Source organism: Leptomonas pyrrhocoris, assembly GCF_001293395.1.
Source record: "Leptomonas pyrrhocoris isolate H10 chromosome Unknown, whole genome shotgun sequence".
NCBI lineage: Eukaryota > Euglenozoa > Kinetoplastea > Trypanosomatida > Trypanosomatidae > Leptomonas > Leptomonas pyrrhocoris.
Genome location: NW_015438367.1, coordinates 795,092 through 820,048, shown reverse-complemented (window position 1 = coordinate 820,048; position 24,957 = coordinate 795,092). Strand labels below are relative to the sequence as shown.

Here is a 24,957-nt window from a genome sequence, read left to right as displayed (position 1 = left end):
ACACGACCGCCGTTGCGCGTCGTCGCCGTCCGCAGCAGCGCATCCAACAGCCCCGTCCCCGCGCGCCGCGCCTCCGACGCATCGTCCGGCTCCGTGTACGCCATCCTCGACGCGCTCAAGAAGGACGGCAGCACCACAAAGTGCGTCCCCGCACCCCCGCCGCGCGTCCGCAGACCGGCGTCCACCAGCACCTCCAGCGTCTCCGCCGGCTCCTTGCCGTAAATCGCACCGCCGTCTTCCACCGCGTGCGCCACCACCGTCACCGCCTCCGCCAGGCACCGCGCACCGCTGCCGTCGCTCGTGTTCGCCAGTCGCAGGGCCGAGCGCACCGACGCAGCACTCACTTCCCACGTCCGCCACCGCGCACCGGACGTCAGCGACCCGCCCGCCTCGGCCGCCGCCACCGCCGACCCCGCCGTCGTCGAGCCCTTCGCCAACACGCCACGCACCGCACTCCGCACCGCAGTGGCCGACACGCGACTCACGACGACGGCGTGCGCCACCACCGGCACCGCCGCCCCGTCGGCCGCGCGGTAGCACAGCGCCGCCTCCGACAACAGCAACGGCTGCAGCAGCTCACGCAGCAACTCCACTCCTGTGCTGCTGCTCAGCGGGTAGCCGACGAGCGGCATAATGAGCGCGATGGGGTTGGCCTTCCCGGGCTCCAGCTGCACGGGCTGCACCGGCACGATGGGCGCAGCATCGTCCGTGTCCTTCAGGTGCAGTCGCCCCATCTTTCCGTCTGAAACCGTGACGGTGCATCGACTCGAGTTATAAAGGATGCACATCATAAGTAACGCACCAACTACGATGGAGACAAGCTTCGCATAGTATCCGCGTCTACTTGCGGATAATCTGTTGGGCGCAGCGGGTGTGCGTTTGAGCGAGGGCATCGTCACCCGCGCTGAATGGTCACGATGAAAGCGCTGAAACGGTCCGGATTGTGGGGACGGCACCGCCACCGCCGTCGCGGCATGGCTGACACCCAAAAGTTCACTGTTGTTCTTTCGCATGGTGCCTGCAGAAACGGTTTTAGAAACAATAGTACCATGCGTACGCTTCAGCGCCAAAGAGACAAGACGGTTCAGAACAAAAGCCCTGGCTGACTGTTTTGGTGAGGCTGGCGCAAAGAATGCGTTGCTCAACGAAAGGCCAGAAGTCTTCGAATCTGCACAAAAATATGTTCCTTTTTTTTAATGTTTTGAAAATGAGAAATACAACAATAGAGTGGTTGCGTTTTAATACTCTCTTGGGTGTTACGAGATACGCAGTTACAGTTGGGTGGTGTCAGAGTTCAACGCTCTGTCCACAGCACCCGGGTTTTTGATTCTTAAGTGTAAAGAAGCCGAGAACACGTGCTTTAATACATACAGAAAGAAAAATGACGCAAATGAAAACGAAGCATGAAAATACAAAAATGAGATATCGAAGGTATTAATATATTTTAGTTCACGTCATGACTATCGAAAACTCTCGTAGTGCACGCGGAACTGACGCCGTCCCGTTAGAGAGCGAATGTGTGTTGTGGTGGTGTGAAGAAGAATGAGAGAGTAGTGGAGGTGGAAGGAACGACGTGCCTTGGTGTCTCATGCGAGTTCGCACAGAGGCGGTGTGGGGGAGTTCCGTTAAAGCTGTTCATTTGGTGAAAGATGGAAGCAAGGCACGGAGAGGATACTACGAGCACCGGCAGATGCAGACACCCCTTACATTTCTACGAAGCTTGCAGAGAAGCAGAAACGTGCCGGTGCGCTCTTTGCTCAGAAGCGGACGTTGGTAAGCACGCAAAGCTCCCGCTCATCGGGTTCTATCAACAGCTACACCCGCTTTGTGCTCTCTTCGCGGCAGTCCGTAAAACCCCAATCACACAGGGTGACCCTCTTCACTATCCCCTCTCTTCTTTTTTGGTGGCCGGGAGAAACACACAGTAATACACTTTGCTCAGCTTCACCGTCATCGCAAAGCGGAATCGCGTCTTTTGAAGATGCCTTTCTCCATACGTGCCCGCTACGACGATGACGAAGACGGCGGTGCGCGATGGAAACAAGAAAAGAGAGCCCCCGGTACTGCCGGGGCGGCTCGAAGACAGAGAGGAATAAACACTTTAGAGGGGGGAGAGGACAAAGATTCATAGCAAGGCGGTTAGAGGATATTCAGTAGAAGAAGAAATGATGGGCTGCCGCACAGACGGACGGGCACCGACCCTGCGTGCATGTGAGCGAAGACGCAACAGCGGAGAAGGGAGCCAAGAGCCCAAAGAATAGGTAAAGACATACAAGAAACGCTAAGAAGAAACGGAAAGAAAGAAATAGGTATAATACTCTTTTAAATGGATCGTTCTACAGAGACGCCCACTTCAGCGCCGGTGACCGGCTGGTTGGGCCAATCGTTGCGCCGCCGTCCACGGCCAGGTCTGCATCCACCATGTGCGAGCCGCGGTCCGACGCGAGAAACACGACGGCCTCCGCGACTTCACGCGGCTGGGCGAGACGCCCAATCGGAAACGCTCCGGAGAATTCGTCCTTGATGCATCCATATTGGGCGGCCATGCGGTGCATCATGGGCATCTCGCAGGTGCCGGGGCTCACCGTGTTCACGCGAATGTGGAAGGGGATCAGCTCCAGCGCGAGCGACTTGCACAGCATCCGCACAGCACCCTTGCTGGCGCAGTAGACGGACTCCACCGCCAAGCCGCGCACGGCGCACGGAGACGCAATACACACGATGCTGCCACCGCCCTACGCCTTCATCAGCGGAGCCACAGTGCGCATGCCGAGGAGGACGCCGAATGCGTTGATGTTCATCATCCTGTTCCAGATGTCCAGCGTGACGTGTTCCAGAGGGGCCATGGCATGCCAGCCGGCGTCGCACACCAGAATATCAATGCGGCCAAAAGCGCTCTTGCACGCGTCCACCACAGTCGTCCATTGCTGCTCGTTTGACACGTCCAGCGCCGCCGCCACCGCGCGCTGACCCTCCACGGCGTGTTTGCCGGCGTTCAGCGTGACGGCCAGCTTCTCAACCGAGGCGCCGTTCACGTCCGCCAGAAACACGCTGCAGCCGCGCTCAAAGCACAGCTCGGAGATTCCGCGGCCGAGACCGGCACCGGCGCCCGTGATGAAGGCGATTTTATTGATAAGTTCGTGGGACATCGTGTTAAACGAGGAATGGTCTGTTGGTAAATGTAGAGGTGAGCTTAACGTATTTGTTTGGGAAACAAAAAAGAAACAAAACAGGAATAATGACAGAGCACACGATGCAGAAAATACTTAGTCGCTTTTACTGTGTAATGCAAGGTGGCAAAAGAAGGGAAGAGAGAGAGAGAGAGAGACAGTTAAGGAGATCCTTAATTAGGCGGATCGTGTCGCTGGATTTGTATCTCAGCGTTTATTTAGAGGAACCGACGAAGAGGAGGAGGAGAGGAGAGGTAGAAAAGATAGCAACGAGAAAGTATCAGCTCCTGTCCAATTTTCCTGTCGCAGGCTTTCACAAAACACGGTACTTGCAGTACTCTTTAATGCATTGGTGCTTGGTATAGGTCATTGCTTTCCTAGCCTTTCTACTACCGCTCGCGTTAATTAGTTCGACTCTAAGGTGGCGCCACATCATTTTTCCTCTCCACGTTGCCGCTGATTCCATTTTTTCCTTCTTTAGGGCAAGGAAGTAAAAATTGATTCTTTGCGAATACTAACACTAATAGTATGGCACTTATGAAGTTGAAAACAATATTTAGTTGTTACCTCGTTGGGAGGAATATTTGCGTAATGCTGTCAAGTCGAAATGAATGCGCTCTGTCTTTGGCAGTGAACGGCAATCGCGAAAGTCCGCTTCTTGCAACCGCGGGAGCTCCTTCAAAACTTCAACGCTTTCAGCACCTGAGCCTCTGGCCCGAAGCTTTTGAAGACGAGGAGCCCCAACAAGAGAACGCAAACTTCTAAGTCGCACGCACCACTGAACATCTAGTGTCTCTAATAAAGGACACAAATGCAATTCACCGAGAGTCCCGACACCACTGGAGTTGGCGTTGAAAATTCGTAGAGACGGTGCACCGGCTACCCCGCTAACATCCGTGAGTGAATCGCAGAAACTGAGATATAGCTCTTCCATGGCGCGGCAAAACCGCAGACCCTCGAGGTGCCGAACGCCGCTGTTCGGAGCACTAATTCGCTTGAGTCTTGGCGCTTCTGCAAGCGCCGACAAGGACGTCAGGTCGTTGCACCCTTCAGCGGACAATTCCTCGAGCCGCGGACAACGATTGAGATTTGCGAGCGACTGGACACTGCTGTAACGGAAACTAATGTACTTTAGTGACGGCGCACCGCCGAGAGGGGAAAGATCGGTTAACTGCATACAGGCGTTGAAATTGACTGTCTCTAACAGAGGGCACCGATTGAGCCCCTTTGTGGAACTGACGGAAGAGCTGTCCGCGTACAGCGCAACCAGAGCGGGCGCTCCTGCCATAGGCGAGAGATCAGAGATTGTGGTGCAGTGCGTTAGATCAACAATGGAGAGGCACGGGCACCTGTGCAGATCGCCAAGCGTGCGTATGCCGGCGTAGCATGCAGTGATTTTCTGCAAGGAAAGGGAACCTGCGAGTCCCGACAAGTCTGACAACCCGCTGCTTCCGGAAAACTGGACCTCCACAAGTGCAGCGCAGTGCTTCAGCTGCGAAACTTCGTGCAGTCCACACAAACGCGCATCGATTTCTTCGAGGTGTGGTGCAAGCGATAGCGCCGACAAATCATGAAGGCTAGTGCAACCAGTAAAGTTTACACTTCTCAGCCGTCTGCACTTGTCAAAGCCGCTTAGGCTGCTGAGGGCACGGCTGTACACGCGCAGATACCGAAGAGATGCCGCGCTGCACAGAACCCCCATCTCCAACCTCTCTACTGTGCCAATTAAGTGCAGCTCTTCGAGAGCAGGGAGCTGCGCAAACCATTGTTGGGGCCACACTGTCACATCAGAGAGAACCAATTTGCGCAAGCTGCTAAACTGAAATGCCACCTCGCCATCATTGAAAGAGGTTTGACTGCTGCAGCTCAAGGAGTGCAAAGATGACAGAATACTTTCAGGAATCTGCAGATGCGTGATGTTGCTGCTCAGGTGAAAGGATTGAGTGTTCCTGAATGCGGAATGGCTGAAGTCAATCGCCCCATGGAGAAAACGAGCGGATACCCTTAGCGGGAGTCCACTCCTCCGCACACGCCATCCCACGAGATCCAGTTCGTCGTCGTTTAGAGTTGTTGATGGAATTGACATGATCTGCACAATGCGATCTTCCTCTATCCCAACAGACAGTTTTATCCCACGAGTAGAGAAAGGCATTCCTTTTAGTTGACTGTAAAGATACGCTTTCAGTGATGACACTGCTAGTGCGAGAGAGAAACAATGGCTTGCGTACCCAAGCACACATCCTAAGCAGTCGTTCTCCAGGATCGCTAGAAGAAAAGCGTTTTTGTCGCGTGAGTCAATGTACTCCTGGCGTTGGAGTAGACCGCTGTGTATACTTTCGAGCAACGACAACAGTGGCCATGATGAATGCTGAGAGTCCTCCATTGATTGACCTTTTGCCGCTAGAAAAAAGTCTAGCGCAAAATGTTGCAAATAACAAAAACCAACTTTAGAAGTTGTGGAGCACAACACGTTAAGCAAAGACCCTTTACTTATGTGATGTAAATAAAAAGATGTTAGTACGCAGAAGTTTACATGAGAGCAGAAGGTTTTCGTTTGGCAACTGTCGTCACGTTCGCATTCATGGCAATTGATAAACTCGTGTGGGTGGTCGATAGGCTCCTTCTCCCTTTTCAGCGCCATTTTTGGTCACCTTACTACTACTACCATGCACGGCAGCTGCGAAACAGCCAACCGGCAACAAAGAGCAACATGTATTGCTCCTGCGATTCGCCGTGATTTGAATTGGCATGTACCCTTCGGCAGAAAAAGTACAACACTGTCATCGCACTCGATTCTGTTTCCCTTTTTCAATGCATGCTGCAACTTTATGTTGGTCAATTGATTCACAAACAAAAATGTGAAGAACAGTAGTTTACTTCATGTTCCGTCTAAGCTTACTACCAAGGGGAGAAAAAGTAATGTGGTCTAAGCTCAGAGAGTGTGTAATGCATCGATTGCCGAGCGAATCCTCTCAAAACTGATCGCAGTGGATAGCGCAGGGTTGAGTCCACGCTGCGTTGCGTGCGGCAGTACGGTAGGATCGGAGACGTATACCACGCGATGGCAAACGTCTCTTAAAGAAGGATGAGGCGAGGACCCTTCCTCTGGAACAGCCAATATGATGCCTCGAAGTTTCTTCTCTTTCACTTTTTGAACGGCTCTTGTGAGAGATTCGTCATCGTCGAGGTACACAGGATCAGCAGCAAGGCGAGGATGTGCACATAGAAGAGGGTGCTGCGCGGTGAGCCGGTGCTGAGATGCACGCCAGGCGCAGAGCAAAGGGTCTCCGTGGCGCAGAAAAGTCGCAGACTGGAGCGCAGAGTACATATCCGTGTTGCCATCATAAATGAGCAGATTCGGATAGTAAGGATACAGAAGCCAGACCTCGTAATCGTCCAGTAAAGTACGCGCTTCGTCGTCGTACACTGTTTCAAAAAAGCGGACATCGAGAACCTTTTGCGTACCGACTGCCCCACGGCGGTTAAAACGTCTGCGGTTAATAATGACAACGTATTCGCAATTAAACGCGTTAGCGTTCCGTATTACAGCACCGATATTTCGGTCGCCGAGTTCGTTGTACATCATGACGCTCATTTGAAGATCGTACATCTGTCTGCGCTCACGTAGAATGTTTCTGATCTCCACATTACTACAAGGAAGCAGGTCAACCTCGTGTGGCAGTCCTCTCTTGAGTGGATGTGGATTTCTGGACAGAGGCATATGACCACTCGATCGAGTCGTTGATGCTCCGTCAGGAATCAGAAACGCTTTATTCTCGTTCCGTAAGCTTCGGGACATTGTGTGTGCGGCGATGGCCAGGGCTGACAGCATGGAAAGTGATCCAATAGAACCGTATTGGGGAATGTACGTGCAGTGGTCGCATGCGTCGGCAACTTCCGGTGAAAGACCGTTCTCCATCCCGAGAACGAGTTCCACGCCGGTCGCTCCAGGGCGGTACTGTGTGCAGTGTTGTAGCCAGCTGAATTTTTGGATCGGAAATGCACGAGGGTGGTTGGGGGTTAACGCAATACGAACTTTGTCCGGTGCAAATTGTGCTTCAACGCGTGAATGCATGTAAAAGAGACGGTTGCCTGCGAGCATAATATCCATAGAGGGCGTTGTGTTCACCATGTTGCTCAAGATTTTGGGATGTCGCACGCCGAAAAACATTGCAAGTCTCAAGAGGCACCACGCATTGTAGGCGAATTTGATGTCCTCTACAACAAAGTCCACTTTTCCCGTGAGGGGTGAAATAAGCTGGTCTTGTGGCCACCATATGTTGTAGGCCCACGCATCAAAGTCTTTTGGTGCAAACTCGGCTCGAATGCGTCTCAGCATGGCAACTTATGTTGCTGATGGGTCTTCTCAAGAGGAGGAGAACGCAGGGCTAGTGCACAGTTGGGAGGGAAAGGAAAAAGCGAGAGAGATGAGCAAAGCACTTCATGACAACAACAACAAAACAAAACGCATTCAATGCGCAGCAACGTCGCCTACTTAACAAGTTGAGAGAAAGCAAGAATTGCGCGCGATTAAAACCGAGTTTTATAGCTCAGAAACACCGCAAGCTCGGTTAGCGTTGTTTAACCACCGCAGTGTTTTTTTTTTTTGGAGCTTGCGAATGGAATGATCTAGTCTGAGTATAAATTGAGAAAAAAGGTTTGGTGTAAATACTGAAAAAAAAAACCTCGTTGAGGAGGCAAACCTATGCTGCCGACTGGTGGTGGGAGCGAAAGCAAGTTGGTTCAGTGCAAAGCATCACGCACCCTTTCGCACGAAAACTGCCGGCCATTTAGACTGGGGCAGGCAGGGGACACTTTAGCTGAGAAAGCGACGTAAAGCGGGCGTCAGAGAAACGGGGGAGGGGGAGGGGGTAGGGAAACCGCAAGGCTGCGCAAAGGTCAGCAGCGACAACGCTGGTGTGAGCGTGTGGGCAGCTCCAGCGAGTTCCACTTCGGCACCCCGTTTGTTCACTGTAACTTCCGCAGAGGTCAGCGTTTTCGAACTGACTCGTGGCACTAATTTCAACACAGTCGTGCGGCGATAAAGGGGTGAGTTACGACATGGAGGCGCTGTCACGCGAGGATAGCTGGTTGGCTGTTTATTTTTTGTTCTTCGTTCTCTAATACAATTGTGTCCACCTTGTTCTTTCGAACGATCGTGAGTCGAAAAGCGCTTTAGGTAACTGTGTATCAGACAAATTTTGTGTTTCAATCGCTTAGCAACTGTCTTCAGAAGAGAACGATTCATAGGTCTACGTTTCTTGAGACAGCTTACTGTTGCTTTCTCGATGCAGCCGGAGAATTTCGTACGTAAGTAAAACTGTAGTTGTGGTTTTACGTTGCTGGAGAAATCTTCGTTTTGTACGTCTTCAATGTCGTTTTCGGATGTTTGATTTTTCATCTCTTTCTAATGCCTTTTTCCCTACCGGTAAATTGAACTTTAAAGGTCACAGATTGTCTCAATTTTGTGTGTCCGAACACTAAGGAAAAAAAGTGAAAGAAATACCAGCTAGTTAGCTACGTTATCTATGCTGTAGACTTTGCCTGCATGATAAGATACAAATACAGTGTTTTCCTTTTTCACAAACACCTGTTTTTGAGCGAAGTTGCTATACAAACGATAATAGAATTAGAGGTTACATCTGATCTCTTCCGTTAGTGTACTTTCACGCCATATATGTTTGTTGTCATGGTTACGTTTGTGTTGGTATCTGCAATTGTCACTTCTGAACTAGTTAAGGGAATCAAGTACTAAAAATGTCATTTGGTCCTCATTCTTCCTTATTCCTCGGCCTCTTTGTTATTCAACCACGACAGAAGTTAATAACAGCTACCAGAATCGAAACTTCCTTTTCACCAGCAAAGTCGACACGGGAAGATGCACGCTCAATGCCCGAAGGAACAAGTTTTGAGGCTACCGTGCTCAAACCGTGAGGAACTTTCTGTCCGAGAGAATGTGGAGGACCGTCAAGTTCAACTAAATGAGGACTGGTCCAGTTACGCCACAAAAAACAGTCTACCACAGAGCGCATTGCGCGTTAAGAACGCCACCGAGTCCTGGACGGATTTCGAAAGCCGGAAGAAGATGCAGGAATATTTCTTTGAGTTGCACGAGCAGAAAGTTGAAAATGAAAAGCTGCGCAATGAGAAGGTCACACAGTCGTCGCAAGCACAAAGCAGCGCCGTGATTGATAAATTGTTGGCATACGATCGTGATCGACTAAGCAAACAAACTCCGCAGCAGCACGCGCTTCTGGTGGACTTTTGCAAATATCAGCAACAACTGTTTAGCATGCAAATAGCCGTGTTGGAGGAATTTGAGCGTGTTGTTCGGGAAAAGCTCCATGAAGGAGAAAACGAGCTGCTTTATTCCATCGTAACGTCGTGGCACGCTGTTAGCGAGCTGCAGCAGGTGCGCTTGCGCGAACGTATAGAAGAAGAGCACAGAAAACAGCAGCTACGTGAGCTGATGGAACAACAGAAAGCCGAAGAAGAGATGCAGCGCGAGGTTGAACGGATCGCAAGAGAAAAGCAGAAGGCAGAAGATGAGAAAGAGCGTGCAGAGACCGCAAAACGCCTGGAACGTAAGCGCCGCGAAGACGAGCGGCGTGCAAAAGCAAGACTGGAGCGCGAACAGCGAATGAACCATGATAGTGCTTCAGAAAGAAACAGTTAACGGGGTTGTTCTTTTTTTCTTTCTGCATGACATTAATGCTCGGAGATGAAGAGCAAGCAAGTAATACGAAGGGTTTTAGTGAATATATCGTCTACTCTTATCTTGCTTTTTTGCTTTGCAAATCCTTTAATAAGAGGTACATATGTCTTTTGTCTGTGATACATAGTGTTTTTTTGTGTGTGCTTTATTATTATCATTATTATTATTATTATTATTATTATTATTGTACAGTTATGTATATATACGTCAATGTTTAAGTGCGGTCATTTTATTCTCTGTTGTTTTCAAGCGCATTGTTCAGCTGTCTTTGCTGTCCTTTTCAGTGCTTATCAATGGAAATCTAAATTCATGTATATTTTAAAGAATGCAGTCTAGTTTGCCGTTTGTGGTTTTGTTATGCGAGTTACTGTAATGTTTGACGTGCTTTTTGTTGTTGTTGCTGCTGTTTGTTTTGCCCTTTGCCATGTAAATTATGCTACGAAAATTTTTTGAGGTTTTTTTAATGAGAATTTCTCTGCTCCACATGTCACTCAAAGTTGTAAAAAAAAAAGTACAGCTCTCTCCGTTGTAAAATCGGGATTTCTTTTTCTGACTATTGGCTCCTATTGGAGTTGCACGTACTGTGTTTTGCTTTGATTTAGTTGTGAGTCAATCTTGAGTGAGGAAGGGTGTGCCTTTTTGTGTGCAAGTTAGTACGAACGCATGAAAGTTTAAAGACGTCTTTGCGTAAAGTATGAAATGTACCTATCTGTGCAAATCCAATCTTCTCGATGTTGCTGTTTTTCTTCCCTTTTTTTGCCACTAGCGTTCCTTCGCCCTTTTTTCCCCGCATCTTCAATGTTCCTTCTGTTAAATTGATAAAATGGTAACGTTCTATTCTTTTGTGGTATGTACGCTGTATAAATCGTTGTTGGGATTTGTCGAATGCGTGATTGTATTTGCAAACTCTTTTTTCCCTAACACCCTTCAGTGTGCATCAAGCATTGTGCGCATTCACACTAAAAGTTAGCTCTTGCGTTTGGTTTTTCTTTAGCTCTGGGGCGAAGAAACCCGAGCTGTGTTCTTCTTTTTTGATTTTACTATTACTGTTACCCATTCTCATATCAATGCCTGCCAAGCGTCCGCAAGCTCTGGAGCAACTTCATGTCTCGGTAACGCCTCAAGAAAAGGCGGTGTCAATTACCGATACAATGACCTTAGTTGTGAAAGGCGAAGGCGGGGTGGAGATGCGTGTCAAGCAAACAGGCATTGCCCAAGGTCCCGGTGCGTCGCAAAGCGCAGGACAGCCGAAGTCCGACGCTGTCATGAACAAAATAAAATTCGAAGATCTACGTATTGGTGCTGAATTAGGCAAAGGTTCGCAAGGAAAAGTCCGCGTAGCCCAACACAAAATCACCGGAGAAAAGTATGCAATGAAGTACATCACATTTGATGGCGATTCGGACGATTTGCGCTCAGGCTTAGAGGCTGAGCTCCGCCAAGTTGCGGCAGTGAAGCACCAGAACATTGTGTCTTCTTACGAAGCCTTTTTCCGCGACGGCAGACTGTACATTGTTCTTGAGTACATGGATTGTGGTACCATGCACAACCTTATCGAGCGACACCCCGAGGGATTTAGTGAAGATATGTTGGCGTATATAGCACGGGAACTCTTCAAAGGGTTGGAATTTCTTCATGAACTTAAAATGATTCATCGAGACATCAAGCCAGCCAACGTGCTGGCAAACACGCGGGGCGAAATCAAAATTTCCGACTTTGGTGTCGCAAAAACGTTTTCCGGCGGTGATCTCCAAACCCTTTCCGCCCAAGGCTCAGTGCCGTACATGAGTCCCGAACGTATTCAGTCGAAGCCTTACTCGTTTAATAGTGATATCTGGAGCGCTGGCTTGACAATCGCGGAATGCGCATTTCGCGGATATCCTTTTGCGTCACTGAAGCCGAAAATGTTCGAGCTGTGTCAAGCAATAGCCTCCAACACCGCGAGGATTAAGTGGGACGAGCGTGAGAGGAAATTTAGCGATGCATTCAAAGATTTTATTGAGCTCTGTCTGCTGCCGGCTGAAGCACGGCCAAACGCTAAAGATATGCTGCAACACCCCTTTATTGCTTTAGCGGCAAATATAAACCCTGCAGAAGCTGGCAAATGGATGTCTCCCAAGAAACGAGATACGGTATCGTAAATGCAAGTTGTATATACGTGCTTGCGGTGGTTATATATGTTTTATGTTAATTGCGGTGATCAGTTGAAGCTGTGAACTTGGGGGAAATGAGCAGGAAACGTTTTAAATTAATGGACACCCACAACAACTAAATGTAAATCAGTGCCTTTGCTCCTGAAGCGAGTGTATCGGATGAAAATGACCTTGCTAAATATGAGCCAGTTTATGTGTTTCTGCTTTTGTCGGCTAAGGCGTGTTTCACATTTTTAAACTGCGTCTTTCTGACAAGGAGCGGTTATATCCTTTTTTTTTCTTCGAAGATGCTTTCCTTCCTTGCTCCCCCAAGCTTCTGAAGGACGGTTGAATTGCACGCCTTTCTTTACATTTTTTTTTTTTTGAGGGTTGCGTATTCTTCGGGAGGCAGATGCATCAACTTTACCTATACGCTTCCCGACCCTTACACTTGACTGATTCCACATATATGTTCCTTACTTTTCGCCTTCTTCCCTCCTCTCTGTGTTTTTTATTCATTCTTCATGCCTCCTATTTGTTTTTGCGTTCACATGGAGGCAAAAGATCCGCACATCCGTATTTTGTTGCCTACATTTTTGTGTCTGGACAGCAAATAAAGCTTTCAGATCTTTCCTCCTTGTTATTATCATTCTCGCCCTCACCTATCTGAATCTCTTTGCCCTTTTCCGGTGAGCTTCGCCGGTGTGCTGTCCTCACCTTATGCCTCCAAAAGCGAAAAAGAACCCTGCGTCAGGGTCCAGCAATAGCTTCTACGAAGAGCAGCAGCTGGCAGATGACACAGTAATACTGGAGGAAAAGCTAAAGGCCCTAAAGCGGGTGTATCTCGCACGGATGGAAAAACTAGCGGAGAAGAAGCAGCAGCAGCTCGAACTAGAAAAGACTGTGAGTACCTGCGGGGAAGGACTCCAGCTTAAGAAAGACGAGAGGACCGATGTCCTTACTGACTGCACGCGAGTCTACAAAGTAGACGAGCAAAAAGCCGTGCGCGAAGTTGCTAAACTTGATGCATCTCTCAACGATTTACAGGAGGCAAAGCGGAAGACGCAAAGTAAAATTGAAGAATGCACAGCTGATTTCGACAATCGAATAAAAGGCAAGAAGAGGGAGTACGAATTTTTGTGTGAACGAACCGCGAACATGGAGAAGGAGTTCGCAACGTTACTATCTGATGTTGCACAGAGTGCACCGTGAGTGGTCGTATTATGCTGACCAAATGTACATTAGCCACTGCACAATTATAATTTCTACCAAACACGAAAGGAAAGGAAGAAGGTTTTTGGACTTCACAGCATTTTCACTTTCAGAGTCACATCTTTTTTGTGTGTGTGTATGTGTGTGACGTCAACCACCCAGCAGCAGCGCTTCCGGTCATATCTGTTATGAAAAGTTTGTTGCATGTTCATGAATAATGAGTCCTGTAGCCGATAGGATGCGATCCGAATCGATCTCAATTTCTGCTGCATGTATCTTCAAATCTTCAACCCGTTTCTTTTTTCTTTGTTTTTCAATTGATTGCACGGATGTGCACGTGCGTATTATGGTGTCTGGAGGTACTGGACAAAAAACATAATTGGATTTTTAAAAGATAGTCGAACATCTTTGCACAAATGGAGCGCTATAAATCCGAAGGCGCACCGACTCCAAACGCATGCTTGCAAGCTGTCTCACCTCCCCGCGTCCCTTCTGATGCTAAGGACCTGGGGAATAGTGACTCGGCGAATTATTTCGTTGCCCTTCAGAGCGCACAGCGAGCGCGGAGGGGTGACCGCGTACAAGACGCTGAATCATGGGAAAAACTGATCCGTGCAGCGGAAACACTGACGGAATTGGAGAAGTGCTTCGAGGTACGAAAGTCCTTTTTAAGCAAAAATGTCGTTGACTCACAAAGAACTGCGGAGAGATGTGAGACGCAACTCAAAAATATGGAGGTCGCGTTGGATAAATTGTTGTCAAGCTTTCACAGTGGTGTATTTGCCCCTGCTGATGCCATCTACAGCTCCTCTTTGTGTACTGCTAGCAGCCGTACGGCCAAGGAATCTATCGCGCTCATGTTGGCACTTGAAGCGCCTGTGAAAGCCACCAACAACAACATCGCCGAATTTAAACATTTTGTACGTGACGGGGCGGTGTTTTTGTCTGGCGGGGCTGATTTGCCGGATTGTTGCTTAGACTCATCTGAGCATTTGGATGTCGTGGAAAATCAGCTGGACACTCTTGAGGCTGAGGTGGCCGCGTTCACATGCGCATCCGACGAAAACGATGCTGGCTTTAGCGCTATTAATGCTGCGTACGTTTCACTGCAACATATCCGTGCGCAGCAAAGCAGTACATCTTCAATGTGTTGAGATAACTGCTGTTTCATTTTCTTAACTTCATCCCTAAAACGCAATTGGTGTTTACGTTGTGAAGCGTAAAGACAAGAAGCTGCGTCAACAAAAAAAAATTGATAACCGTGAATGATAACGGCAAAAACATAAATGAAAATTGTCTGCCGAGCGCGTTGCGCTGCGATTGTTTGTGGAACAACCGACACCTTCCCAATGATCTTCTCGAAGATGAGGAAAAGAAACATGCCCCGCACGATATACTTACATTCTCCTTTATCGACTTACACAAAACTCTTTTGATTATCCATAAATACATCCGAAACTCGATGCAGTAACACATAACTTGATCAACAACCTTTAAGGAGTGGGTAGCCTGCATTACTCTTCCCAGCTCCCCTGCGCCCTGTCGGTCATATCACACCGGAGGCTACGAAATAAGCCATCCGCTGCACTGTCCTCTGAACGCACGTACGCAAAGGACAGCATCCAACCAGAGCGTACATGGCGCGTAGCTTCGATGCCAGCGCCCCCGTCTTTGTGTGATCTTTTTGGGCCGAAAACAACAAAGAGGCATTACCGACATAGATGTGGATGCGGCTGTGAATCGTAACCAGCAAAGCTTCCAGAGCTAAACGAACGGTACGGGCCTCTGTTTCCATAATCACATGTGGGTGTATGTGCCAGCGACTATTTCCTCCAAAGCTTTGCACGCAACTAAACAGTCCGGGTGCCGTGCGAGAAGTTAACACCCAAAAATTCGTAAGTGGTGGCGCACTTCTCGACCTCGCCAAAAGCAGCGCCACAGTTCGCAGCACACACCAGAACCTGCTGTTGAGCAACTTCAACTTCGTCTCTCTTACCGAACAAACGAATGTTGTCGATCCAAACATCGACACTGCCACCCGTGGGGACGGCCAAACTACGTTTGACGTAGCGCGGATGGGCGGCGAGCGTCAAAGTGACGATCTGCAGAAGCTCAGGACTGGCTTTGTAGCCCATGAGCACACGGGTCAACTGAACCAAAGTGCCGTCCTGAAAATGGCACCGGAAGTTCCTGCGTGTGTGCACGGGGAGCGAAACCTGGAAGAACGAGGCCTTGAGATCCATGACGGTGGCACACTCGTCATGAACACTGGACATATACTCGCCGATGTGTCGTAAGTCGTCCAGCTGTGTCTCGTAAAGGTCCTGCTCGTTCTTCTCCCGCGGCCAGGCGATCCACCGTCGGCGCTTGCCTGAGGGCTTCTCCTCCACCACCGAGAAGGGGTGGATCCAACCACGCGTATCCGCATCGGGTGCCTTCTCTATGATGCGCGCTTCCAGCAAGCGCGTAGCGTCGTCCATCGGCACCGTCCATCGCGACGGTCTTGAGTCGCGCGGTTCCTCCGAGAGCAAGGCCGTCAGGGCGTCAAAACGCTTGCGAACACGGTGACGTATTCTGTCCCTCAATGGACCGACGTCCAAAGGCGAGACCCCAACTTGTTGCAAGGGCAGAGACGACACCTCGGCTGGCCCTGCCACGGCTGTCTTGTGAGAGCGACGCGTGATCGTCGCTCGCGAGCGAAACTCAGGTAGCACCTCCGGCAGGTGCCACGGACTTACATCCTCCGGACCAAATCCGATATCCCTGTTAGCCAGGCCGTTGTCGGGCCCAGATAGCTGACGGAAGTCGACGGCATGTCGAAGATGTTTGCATGCTTCATCAGCCGGGGTACCAGAAAGGGGTCCAGATTCAGCTCCGCGACCAGGCTCGCCGCGTGCTGTGCGGCCCCTCGTTTGATCGAGTGCGCAGACGCACTCAGAGGCTTGAGGCGCTTCGTCACCTCTGCCGTCGTCAGGGCCGTCAGTTGGGGGCCCGGAATGGCCTTCAGCAATGCTATGATTGCCGCTGCATCGTCGCCGCTGATCAACACATAACGCGACGCTCGATTCGGGTCCATCTGGCTGGACTTGGGCCCGGCGGCCCAGTCCAAGAGAACTGTCCCATCGTCCCTGATGGTGAAGCTCTCCTTCGTCAAGGTCCGAATGTCGGACCACCTGCTGGCCGCAATCCAGCAAAGACGGAAGACGGTGCGGTCTTCCCAGGACGGGAGCGCCTGGACAAAGCGCTCGAATTCCTCCTTCTCCAACGGTCTCGCCTGCTTGCGCTCGGTCTGCGCTGCCATGCGCGTCAACCCCAGAGTCACCACGTCGAGAGGTGTTCGCTGGTCCCTCAGCATGCCGCGCAACTGGCGGGCATACTGGACGAGCGTCGTCGGTTTGAGGTCGACGCGAGCGCCCAAAAACGCTACGGCGCTCAGCTCGTCGGTGGGCTTCCCGTACTCCAGGCAAAAGCGGATAAACTGTCCCGCGAGGCTGAGGCGGGACTGCCAGGTCGACTCGGCGTATATGCGCTGCGCGTAGGTGTTCGCCGTCGTCAGGAACGTGCTCCACGCGGGCGGGTCCGTCGCCGTCTCCTCGTACACAAGCCGGGAGTCGTTGGCGCCGAATAGAGGGGCGCGAAGGTTTCTTTCCGCAATCACGAACGTGGAGTTGATTAGCGGCGTGCGAGTGGTGACAACTCGCGGCAGGAAGCCGGAGGCTGGCGGACATGGCCGATGAGCCTCGTCGGTCGGAAGAGAGCGCCTCATGGACGGGATAGGTGGCGCCTGGTATGTCGCAGGAGCTGCGATCCGACGTGAGACTCTCCACGGACGGTTTAGCAGCTCCTCGCTGTTGGGAGACCTCGAGCCTATCGGGATCCGCTCGCCGGACCTCCAAGGCAGGATCTCTCCCATTGCCCTGTTGCAGCTTACGCGCCTCCTGTTGGGCCACGAGAAGGCGCTTGCGGAAAACACCGCAACGGGTAGGGACCTCATCTGGTTGCTGCCTCACTTGCGTGGGGTCCCTTTTCCGTTTTTTTTGGTCGCTGAGTTTCTTGCGACACTCAGTCGACACATGCCCTGCTATGCCACAATAGTAGCATCGAATGCCGGGGCCGGCAGTGCGCGAGGGCGTGCGCGAACGAACTCGCGGACGCTGCGCCAAAGAACCAAAACAAACCGTCAAGGGATAAGCAGGATTCAAGAACCTGCCGAACTGGGAGTTGAAGCCCTGAGGGCTTATCCCCGGGTGCTTGCTGTACAGGTCCGCGACCCGCAGAGCAAACAAACGCGCCTCGCCCTCGGCAAAGTCCAACTCATCCGGCTCGACCTTCGTGGCGATGTTGTTCATGAACGACTTTAGGGCCTCCACAATTGCCCGTACGATCGGAAAAGGCAGTTTGAGCTCCATCACCATCTGGAGCTCCAACATTAAAATCGCCTGGCCTTGTGGCAAGCGCAGCACAGGGCCCCAAGAGCGCGCATCGTGCCAACGAAAAGGCGTCGGCGCCGCTGGCACGTCGAGAGGGTACGGCTCGCGTCCCCGCAAGATGCCTGTATCTCCGCTTGCAAAGCCGAGTTTTCGCTTCAAGGGCTGCGAAGCGTTCTTCCATCTGGCGCTGGTTGGTGCGCCAATCTTGCTCTCTTCGGAGCGCGTCGGTCAGCAGTTGCTGCTGTTCGCGCAACTGCCGGTGGAGCTCCTCGTCCCGCGAGAGGATCACCGCTGCGCGCTTCTCCGCTTCCAGCGCAGCTTGCTGCAGAGAGAGAGGGCCGCGTCGATCTTGCTCCGCGAGTCGCCCTCTATGTTGCTCAGAGCCGTGCGGCTCTGATTGAGGCGCTCCTCGGCCTCCGTCTGGCGGCGGTGCACGTAGTCATGATGCACCGCTTGGGCCTCTAGAAAGCCCTGCCGCCCCGCAGTGTGTAGCTCTTCACCGTGGAGGCGCTCCATCCACTCGCTGAGCGCCGCATCGTGAGCGTTGATTTGCTCACCGCTTCTGTACACGCGCTCTTGCGCGGCGGACAAGGCAATACCTTGAGCGGTGGAGTACCCTTCTCCACGAGCCAAGGCAAGGTTACGCTCGTGCAGGGCGAGCGCCTGTGCGTCAAGATAGCTCTGACGCGCGTCCAGGCCATAAGTGGTGTTATTCGCCGCCTGCACGGCGTTCGCCACATATTGGGCACTGTGACCCAGTTCCTGCGCCTGACGCAGGAGCGAAAACTCAGCTTGCGCCAGAACGTCAAGCTGCACCTTGACCGTTGTCTGTGCGACGGCGGTCTCGAGTTATGTCCCGAGTTCCCGCGCGACAAGAGTCACAATTGTCCCAACGCGTACGCTGGACACACAGCTGTTAGTGGAATCGACGTACGCTGCGTCGTCCCACGGCAAAGCTGGCCATTGGTCCAGCTGGAGGGATAGTGTCGCCGTCACAGAGTCCATCGACACCATCCCACGATAGGTGGCTCCTCCAACGAGGAGGAAAACCTCCAAAGGCTCCAGCTGCTGCTGACTTCGCCGAGCTTCCTCGAAAGGGGCTCTCAGCCGCTGGCCAATCGCGCACCACCGATCGCGCGAAAAGGCGAAGGAGGTATCGTCCGCGGTAGTAGGAACCAGAGTCATTTTTCCTGGTGTTTAGAGTGTATTGCTATATATATATATATATATTATTATTATTATTATTTGCTTGTTTTTGTGTGTGTGTGTGTGTGTGAGTTAAGTACTTGATTTTTGATATTAAAATAATAGACTTGAAAGAAGTATGGTAACAGGAAACTAAAAACTAAAAGATGGAAGAACTGCTGAATTCTAGCAGTTGAGGATGAAAGGAAAAGGATAAAGAGGGGTAGGATGAAGAGTTCTCCGACTCGGTCATTTCACTCGCAAGATCCAATAATAAGAAAAACTGTATTAGTTTGGGCATCTCTCTTGCAACACAATGGAACGGAAGAAGCATTTTCAAACAACCGTTTCGTATCCTCTTGCGTTTTCTCTTACTTTCGTCAGTTGTTCTCTGGCGGCGGCGACAAAAAAAAACGTGAGTACGTCGCGCCGCGTCACAGTCAAGTGGACGTCCGTCTTCGACGTTGCACAACTCCTAAACGGGTGCCCACCCACCCCCTCTCCCCCAGAAATATAGTTGCTTTTGTACGTGACCTCGGGATACAATACGCGATGCTCGAAGAGGACCGGCAGGCCATTCGGAATATGAAGGCGGACTTTGAGGCTCTCGCGGACCTCACAGACAGCGACTTTAAAGGCTACAGCACTTTCGAAAGGCGAATGAACCACTACAACACTGTGTACACCGCTGCCACTCGAAACACGTCAAAGGTTTCCGAGTATCCTGGCTACGATGCTGGCGAGCTGCTGTACATGGAATACAACGAGATGCTCACGACCTACCTGTGGCGCTACAGAGACCTCAATGCGGCGTCAGACCAGGAGCTGTTCCAGCGCATTCTTGACGTGTGGGAGCACTACAAGATTCTTATGAAGTGGAATATGCGCACTTTCGGGTACCTATCGCGATACTACATTGTGTACCACTCAAAGCCCTCACTGCAGCAAGTAGGTCTAAGTATTTTCCTTGAGCAGGTATTCAAGAAGAACGCCGACGTGGTGAGCTCCATCACGCAAAAGCTGCTTTTAAAGGAGCGCGCAGGCCGCGGTGCGAGTACAAACGCAAAACAGATCGCTACTGCCATTGGACTGTTTTCGTCGATGAACATCGAGGATACGCAGTCCATTTACGTGACAGCGTTCCTGGAGCCTTTCCTGGAGAAAACGAAGAAAGAGTACGAACAATTCCTTCAAGAGTGGGACGCCACGACGGACGCCGTGGCGTTCCTCCAGACGGTGCAAGAGGCGCTCATGCACGAGCGAGACATCTGCCACCGTTACTTCTCCACGGCAGATGAGGAGCGCATTATGACGTGTGTGGAGGCCGTCCTGGTGGATTCGCCTATAACGCGACGGAAGTTGGTGGACTCTCCGGCGGGTATGTTGGAAATGCTTCGAAACCGCGACGAGGTTCAGCTGCAGAATTGTTATACTTTTTTCTCGCGACGCGAGTCTGGTGTGACACTATTAGTGGCTCTCCTCAAAAAACAGATCGAGTCCGAAGGTCTAGAGTTGTGCGACCGGTTCAAGGGTGAGGAGTCGTCGGTTGATGTCGTCGCCTACGTTACGGGAATGATGCACCTGCAGGAGGTGTATCCCCAGCTACTCTCACGCTGCTTCCAGCTGGACTTCACGTTGTCGAAGGCGGTGCGCGAAGGTTTAGAGGCGTGCTACAACCACGGCGTTGCCGTCACCAACAGCGGCGGTGGCGAGAGTCGCGTCGTTCCGTTTTGCGAGTGGCTTTCCCACTACGTGAATCATCTCCTCCAACAGGAACCTGTACCTGTAAATGCTGACATGGATCGCATCGTCGCCACCCTCGCCTACGTGACGGAGCGCGACCGATTCATTGCGACGTCGCGGGAGCACATGGCGGACCGCATTTTGTTCCCCATGAAGAAATTCAGCGAAGCCAACGAGCGCGCACTCATCCAGCGTATTCGTCAGCGCTGTGGCCCTACCAGCACAGCATGCCTGGAGAGCATGCTGCATGACTGGGAGGCGTCACGCAGCTATCGCGCGATGGAGGTGTTAGCGAGCAAAGGTGGAGTGCCGTCCTTCGATGTTGACCTGCTTGTGGCAAAAAAGGGAATCTGGCCACCGCGTCTCTCCAGTGAGCCAGATATCGTGGTGCCGTCGTTCATCCAGCGCCCCTTGGATGTTCTCCGCGACGATTACCTTGCTGGCAAGTCAGGCCGTGTGCTGACGTGGTCACACGACTGCAGCAGTGGTGAAGTGCAGGGCACGTTTGCGAAAGCTACGCAACTCTTTCTCGTGTGCGGGATCCAGGCTCTAGTGTTACTGTGCTTCAATTCAGCACAGACGCGCACCCCACAGCGCATTATGGATCACTGCCATGTGACGTTTGCAGCGCTGCAGCGCCACCTTCCCCCATTAATACGAGGTCGAGTCCTGGTGCGGAAATCCCGCAAAGCGCAGCTCCAACTGGACGACGAGCTGGCCGTCAGCGACGAGTACGTGTGTAGAGCGCGCAAAGTGCGCCTCCCTCCCTCCCTCGCGCGCGTGAGTATCGGCGCCAGTGAGCACATTACGAAACAGGTAGAAGAAGACAGAAAACCCGCGATCGATGTAGCCCTGGTTCGAATCATGAAGGGTCGCCGGACCTTGGAGCACTCCGACTTGGTCCTAGAGTGCCAGCAGCAGCTCAGCGTTCGTTTCTCGCCTGACGTCAAGCTCATTAAGCAGCGCATCGAAGAACTTATTCGGCGAGAGTTCATCGCTCGTGATTCTCGAAACAAGAGTTTATATCATTACATTGCGTAAAAAGCACGGACGTGTTGGAAAGGAGAAAACAGGAAAAACAAAAACAACCAAAAAATGCCAACGGCAAGAGCTTGTCCCCTCCTCTCCCCTCCCCCCTCCCTCTATGCCTTGCTGTAGCTATACGTTGACAGAACAACATCGTCACTGCTGAACAGGGAAATGAACACAATTGATTTTACCTATCCTATGAATGGCAGAAAGGTTTGTCCAGTACACCTGACTGAAATTGGAGGATATTGAATTCACAACATCCGTTGTCATGCAGCAATACCTGTGAGCTTTTCAAGATGACAACTGATACAAATTGCATTATTATATATATGATGAAACCCCAAAGAAAGTGGTGGTCGAGGTGTCGCGAGTGGTTTTGGTGGCGTATGCCGTTCGAGTTGCAGCTTGACAAAGCAACGTCTCGCGAGAAACTGTCCCGCCTGTGCGTTGCTTCTCTTTCTGCATCAAACTCGTTGCTATCGCTTCCGCTTCCGCGTTTCCCTTTTCCATCAGTCTGTTTGTTTTTGCGTTGACTGGCGTGCATTTCCCCACGTTGCGTAGGGGCGTGCGCACTCTCAAATCTATTCCGTAGTGTAGCTATAAGATATCTTTGTGCTGGGACAGAACGAAACAACTTCTCGGGCCCCCTACAAGTGCGACACGTACTGACTCTATCACTCGTTCCTCCTACGCGCCAATCGCTTCTCGTCTGTCCTTCTCTCTCCCTTGTTTGTCCCACAGTTCACACTGGCCAAGACGAGAACAATATGGAATGCGTATTCAGGGACCTACTAATTCATTCACTCCATTTTGAAGTAGACAAAAGGAAGTAATACATCTCTCTCCCTTCGTTGTCTTTCATTTTTCTAAAACTATTTCTCACGTCGTTTCGCATTTGCGATGAAACTGTACGTTGAGGATGTGCTCGTGGTGTTCCCGTACGAGTACATCTACCCGGAGCAGCTGGATTACATCACGGAGCTCAAGCGCGGTCTTGATAAGGGAGGGCATATGGTGCTGGAGATGCCATCGGGAACGGGCAAGACGATTTCACTGCTGTCCATTCTCGTTGCGTATCTGCACCACCATGCGAATGAGAAGCGAAAGGTAGTGTACTGCACCCGAACCGTAGAGGAGATGGTGAAGACGATGGGGGAAATGAGAAAGTTGCTGAAGCACTGGGAGGCTGAGGGTGAGCAACTGCGCCCGTTGCGTGGGCTGTGCCTCACAGCAAAGAAAAACCTGTGCATTGAGCCTAGCGTTGCGTCTCTCATGCACCCTGATGAGGTAGACGCAGGCTGTCGCTCCATCACTGCTCCGTGGCAACAAGAGCGCCGGTGCACCTACTATGACGCCATTGCACAAGCGCCGCTCGAGCTTCCGCCGGGCGTGTACTCACTCGACGACCTGAAAGACTTCGGGGAGCAGCACCATGTTTGCCCCTACTACCTGGTGCGCAAAGCCCTTCCTGTCGTCGACATCATTGTGCATTCGTACCTGTACATGGTCGACCCCGTTGTGTCGGAGGTCACCAAAGAGTTCTTGAACGACAACACGATCGTCGTGATGGACGAAGGCCACAACGTCGACGACGTTTGCATTGAGGCCATGTCGCTGATCTTCACCAAAAAGGACTCTCTCGATGCGAAGCAGAACATACAAGCCTTGAACATGGAGCTGGATCACTTGAAAGCTACAAACCGTCAGCAACTGCAGAACGAGTACGACCGACTTGTGAACGGGCTTGCGCTGGCTGAGCTGTCTCGGTCCCCGGAGGACCGGCCCTTTGTGACGGCACCGGCCATTCCCGCGAGTGTTGCCGAGGGTGCAATTCCCGCGTCTTTGCGGCAAGCAAATCATTTTATTGCTTTTATGCAGCGTCTCGTCGACTTTACGCATCGCATTGTGACCCGCATCACACGCACGTACGTGGCGGATCCGCTGACGTTTCTGACAAAGATGAAGGAGGAGTGTGCGCTTGAGATTAGTCACTTTCGCTACATATCCGAGCGACTCAAGATGCTGCTGACCACTCTTCAAGTCACGAACGCCGGCAAGTACCGCCCCATCGCGCTGATTGCACAGATGTACACCCTGCTTTCTATGTACTACACCGACGACCGATACGAAAAACCGGGCTTCGTGGTGGTGTGCGAGGCCTTCGATCCTACAAGGCCGCAGATCCCAGACCCAGTGATTCGCACCGTGTGCGTAGACGCCTCGCTGGCGCTGCGCGACACGTTCAGCAGGTACCGCAGTGTGATTCTCACCTCCGGCACGTTGTCGCCGCTGGACATCTACCCCAAGATTCTTGGGTTTTCGCCGGTGATCTCGAAGTCGTTTCAAATGACCTTGTCGCGGAAGTGCATCGCCCCTGTGATCGTCACTCGCAGCTCCGAAAGCGTGAGCATCACCGCCGAGGAGATTACGAGCAGTTTCAAGGTGCGAACCAACCCCGCCGCGCAGGCCCTCGTCACAACCGCCTACGAAAGTCTTCTCCTGGAGCTCGCGAAGACGGTGCCGGATGGAATGGTGTGCTTCTTCACTGGGTACCAGTACATGGGCGAGGTGCTGCTGGCCTGGCACAGCTCTGGGTTTCTACAGAAGCTGGCAAAGCACAAACTTATTTTTGTGGAAACGCAAGGCGTCGAGGAAACCTCCGTTGCTTTGGCGAACTACCGCAGGGCGTGCGACATTGGCCGCGGCGCCATTTTCATGTCCATTGCTCGCGGCAAAATCGCTGAGGGCATCGACTTTGATCGTCACTACGGCCGCGCCGTCGTCATGTTCGGTGTGCCGTTTCTTCCACCCAACGATGAACCCTTGCGTCAGCGCATGCACTGGATGGAGGTGTGCCTCGGCATCTCCGAAAGCGAGTTCCGCAACTTCGATGCGATGCGCCAGGCGTCGCAGTGCATTGGGAGGGTGCTGCGCAACAAAACCGACTACGGGATGATGCTGATGGTGGACAAGCGCTTCGCCCTCAACGACAAGCGCAAAAAGATCCCGCGGTGGATCTTCCAGTGTCTCAAGAACAACACCAACCTCAGCGTCGATGCCGCCATCGCCGTGGCGCGTGGATTTTTCAAAGAAATGGCGCAACCGTGGGAGCATGAGAAGGACCTCGGCACAACGCTGCTCTCCAAGGAAGCTCTGGAGCGGATGGGGCAGCTGCGCCCCTCTCCGCCGAAATTCGTGTCGAGTGCAGACGCGACGGCCGCAGCTGCCACGTCTGTTGTGGCGCCCAAAACGGAGGAGGAGAGCGAAAGCATCGTGCCTCTGCGCGAGCCCGGCAGTGGCGTTCGAAAGCGCAAGCGGGATGATGAAATGTGAACCGA

The 24,957-nt window shown here is 51.8% G+C and overlaps 13 protein-coding genes across 13 annotated transcripts; 6 read left to right on the top strand and 7 right to left on the bottom strand.

The window, feature by feature from the left end:
- On the bottom strand, positions 1 to 1,492 carry ABB37_05816 (mannosyltransferase-like protein; the record flags this gene model as incomplete). Its single annotated transcript, XM_015803990.1, has 1 exon — positions 1 to 1,492. A coding segment is annotated over exon 1 (1,013 nt), but the record flags the coding sequence as incomplete, so codon positions are not given.
- An 844-nt stretch (positions 1,493 to 2,336) lies between these two features.
- Positions 2,337 to 2,642, bottom strand: ABB37_05815 (dehydrogenase/oxidoreductase-like protein; the record flags this gene model as incomplete). The annotated part of the gene is made up of 1 exon (XM_015803989.1): positions 2,337 to 2,642. One exon carries the CDS (start codon positions 2,640 to 2,642, stop codon positions 2,337 to 2,339), a length of 306 nt encoding a protein of 101 aa, XP_015657814.1.
- Positions 2,643 to 2,735: 93 nt separating this feature from the next.
- ABB37_05814 (putative short chain dehydrogenase) lies at positions 2,736 to 3,366 on the bottom strand (the record flags this gene model as incomplete). The annotated part of the gene is made up of 1 exon (XM_015803988.1): positions 2,736 to 3,366. Exon 1 carries the CDS (start codon positions 3,147 to 3,149, stop codon positions 2,736 to 2,738), a length of 414 nt encoding a protein of 137 aa, XP_015657813.1. The 5' UTR covers positions 3,150 to 3,366.
- Positions 3,367 to 3,726: 360 nt separating this feature from the next.
- Positions 3,727 to 5,812, bottom strand: ABB37_05813 (hypothetical protein; the record flags this gene model as incomplete). The annotated part of the gene is made up of 1 exon (XM_015803987.1): positions 3,727 to 5,812. The coding sequence occupies exon 1, from the start codon at positions 5,551 to 5,553 to the stop codon at positions 3,727 to 3,729; it is 1,827 nt and encodes a 608-aa protein (XP_015657812.1). The 5' UTR covers positions 5,554 to 5,812.
- A 290-nt stretch (positions 5,813 to 6,102) lies between these two features.
- ABB37_05812 (hypothetical protein) lies at positions 6,103 to 7,509 on the bottom strand (the record flags this gene model as incomplete). The annotated part of the gene is made up of 1 exon (XM_015803986.1): positions 6,103 to 7,509. The coding sequence occupies one exon, from the start codon at positions 7,507 to 7,509 to the stop codon at positions 6,103 to 6,105; it is 1,407 nt and encodes a 468-aa protein (XP_015657811.1).
- Positions 7,510 to 8,986: 1,477 nt separating this feature from the next.
- ABB37_05811 (hypothetical protein) lies at positions 8,987 to 9,846 on the top strand (the record flags this gene model as incomplete). The annotated part of the gene is made up of 1 exon (XM_015803985.1): positions 8,987 to 9,846. The coding sequence occupies exon 1, from the start codon at positions 9,049 to 9,051 to the stop codon at positions 9,844 to 9,846; it is 798 nt and encodes a 265-aa protein (XP_015657810.1). The 5' UTR covers positions 8,987 to 9,048.
- Positions 9,847 to 10,815: 969 nt separating this feature from the next.
- ABB37_05810 (mitogen-activated protein kinase) lies at positions 10,816 to 12,026 on the top strand (the record flags this gene model as incomplete). The annotated part of the gene is made up of 1 exon (XM_015803984.1): positions 10,816 to 12,026. Exon 1 carries the CDS (start codon positions 10,953 to 10,955, stop codon positions 12,024 to 12,026), a length of 1,074 nt encoding a protein of 357 aa, XP_015657809.1. The 5' UTR covers positions 10,816 to 10,952.
- Positions 12,027 to 12,573: 547 nt separating this feature from the next.
- Positions 12,574 to 13,229, top strand: ABB37_05809 (hypothetical protein; the record flags this gene model as incomplete). Its single annotated transcript, XM_015803983.1, has 1 exon — positions 12,574 to 13,229. The coding sequence occupies exon 1, from the start codon at positions 12,738 to 12,740 to the stop codon at positions 13,227 to 13,229; it is 492 nt and encodes a 163-aa protein (XP_015657808.1). The 5' UTR covers positions 12,574 to 12,737.
- Positions 13,230 to 13,622: 393 nt separating this feature from the next.
- ABB37_05808 (hypothetical protein) lies at positions 13,623 to 14,383 on the top strand (the record flags this gene model as incomplete). Its single annotated transcript, XM_015803982.1, has 1 exon — positions 13,623 to 14,383. The coding sequence occupies exon 1, from the start codon at positions 13,961 to 13,963 to the stop codon at positions 14,381 to 14,383; it is 423 nt and encodes a 140-aa protein (XP_015657807.1). The 5' UTR covers positions 13,623 to 13,960.
- A 696-nt stretch (positions 14,384 to 15,079) lies between these two features.
- On the bottom strand, positions 15,080 to 15,709 carry ABB37_05807 (putative target of rapamycin (TOR) kinase 1; the record flags this gene model as incomplete). The annotated part of the gene is made up of 1 exon (XM_015803981.1): positions 15,080 to 15,709. The coding sequence occupies one exon, from the start codon at positions 15,707 to 15,709 to the stop codon at positions 15,080 to 15,082; it is 630 nt and encodes a 209-aa protein (XP_015657806.1).
- A 254-nt stretch (positions 15,710 to 15,963) lies between these two features.
- Positions 15,964 to 16,995, bottom strand: ABB37_05806 (putative trans-sialidase; the record flags this gene model as incomplete). Its single annotated transcript, XM_015803980.1, has 1 exon — positions 15,964 to 16,995. The coding sequence occupies one exon, from the start codon at positions 16,993 to 16,995 to the stop codon at positions 15,964 to 15,966; it is 1,032 nt and encodes a 343-aa protein (XP_015657805.1).
- Positions 16,996 to 19,227: 2,232 nt separating this feature from the next.
- Positions 19,228 to 21,628, top strand: ABB37_05805 (cullin-like protein-like protein; the record flags this gene model as incomplete). The annotated part of the gene is made up of 1 exon (XM_015803979.1): positions 19,228 to 21,628. The coding sequence occupies exon 1, from the start codon at positions 19,397 to 19,399 to the stop codon at positions 21,626 to 21,628; it is 2,232 nt and encodes a 743-aa protein (XP_015657804.1). The 5' UTR covers positions 19,228 to 19,396.
- Positions 21,629 to 22,359: 731 nt separating this feature from the next.
- Positions 22,360 to 24,952, top strand: ABB37_05804 (putative TFIIH basal transcription factor complex helicase subunit; the record flags this gene model as incomplete). Its single annotated transcript, XM_015803978.1, has 1 exon — positions 22,360 to 24,952. The coding sequence occupies exon 1, from the start codon at positions 22,520 to 22,522 to the stop codon at positions 24,950 to 24,952; it is 2,433 nt and encodes an 810-aa protein (XP_015657803.1). The 5' UTR covers positions 22,360 to 22,519.
- Positions 24,953 to 24,957: the final 5 nt, after the last annotated feature.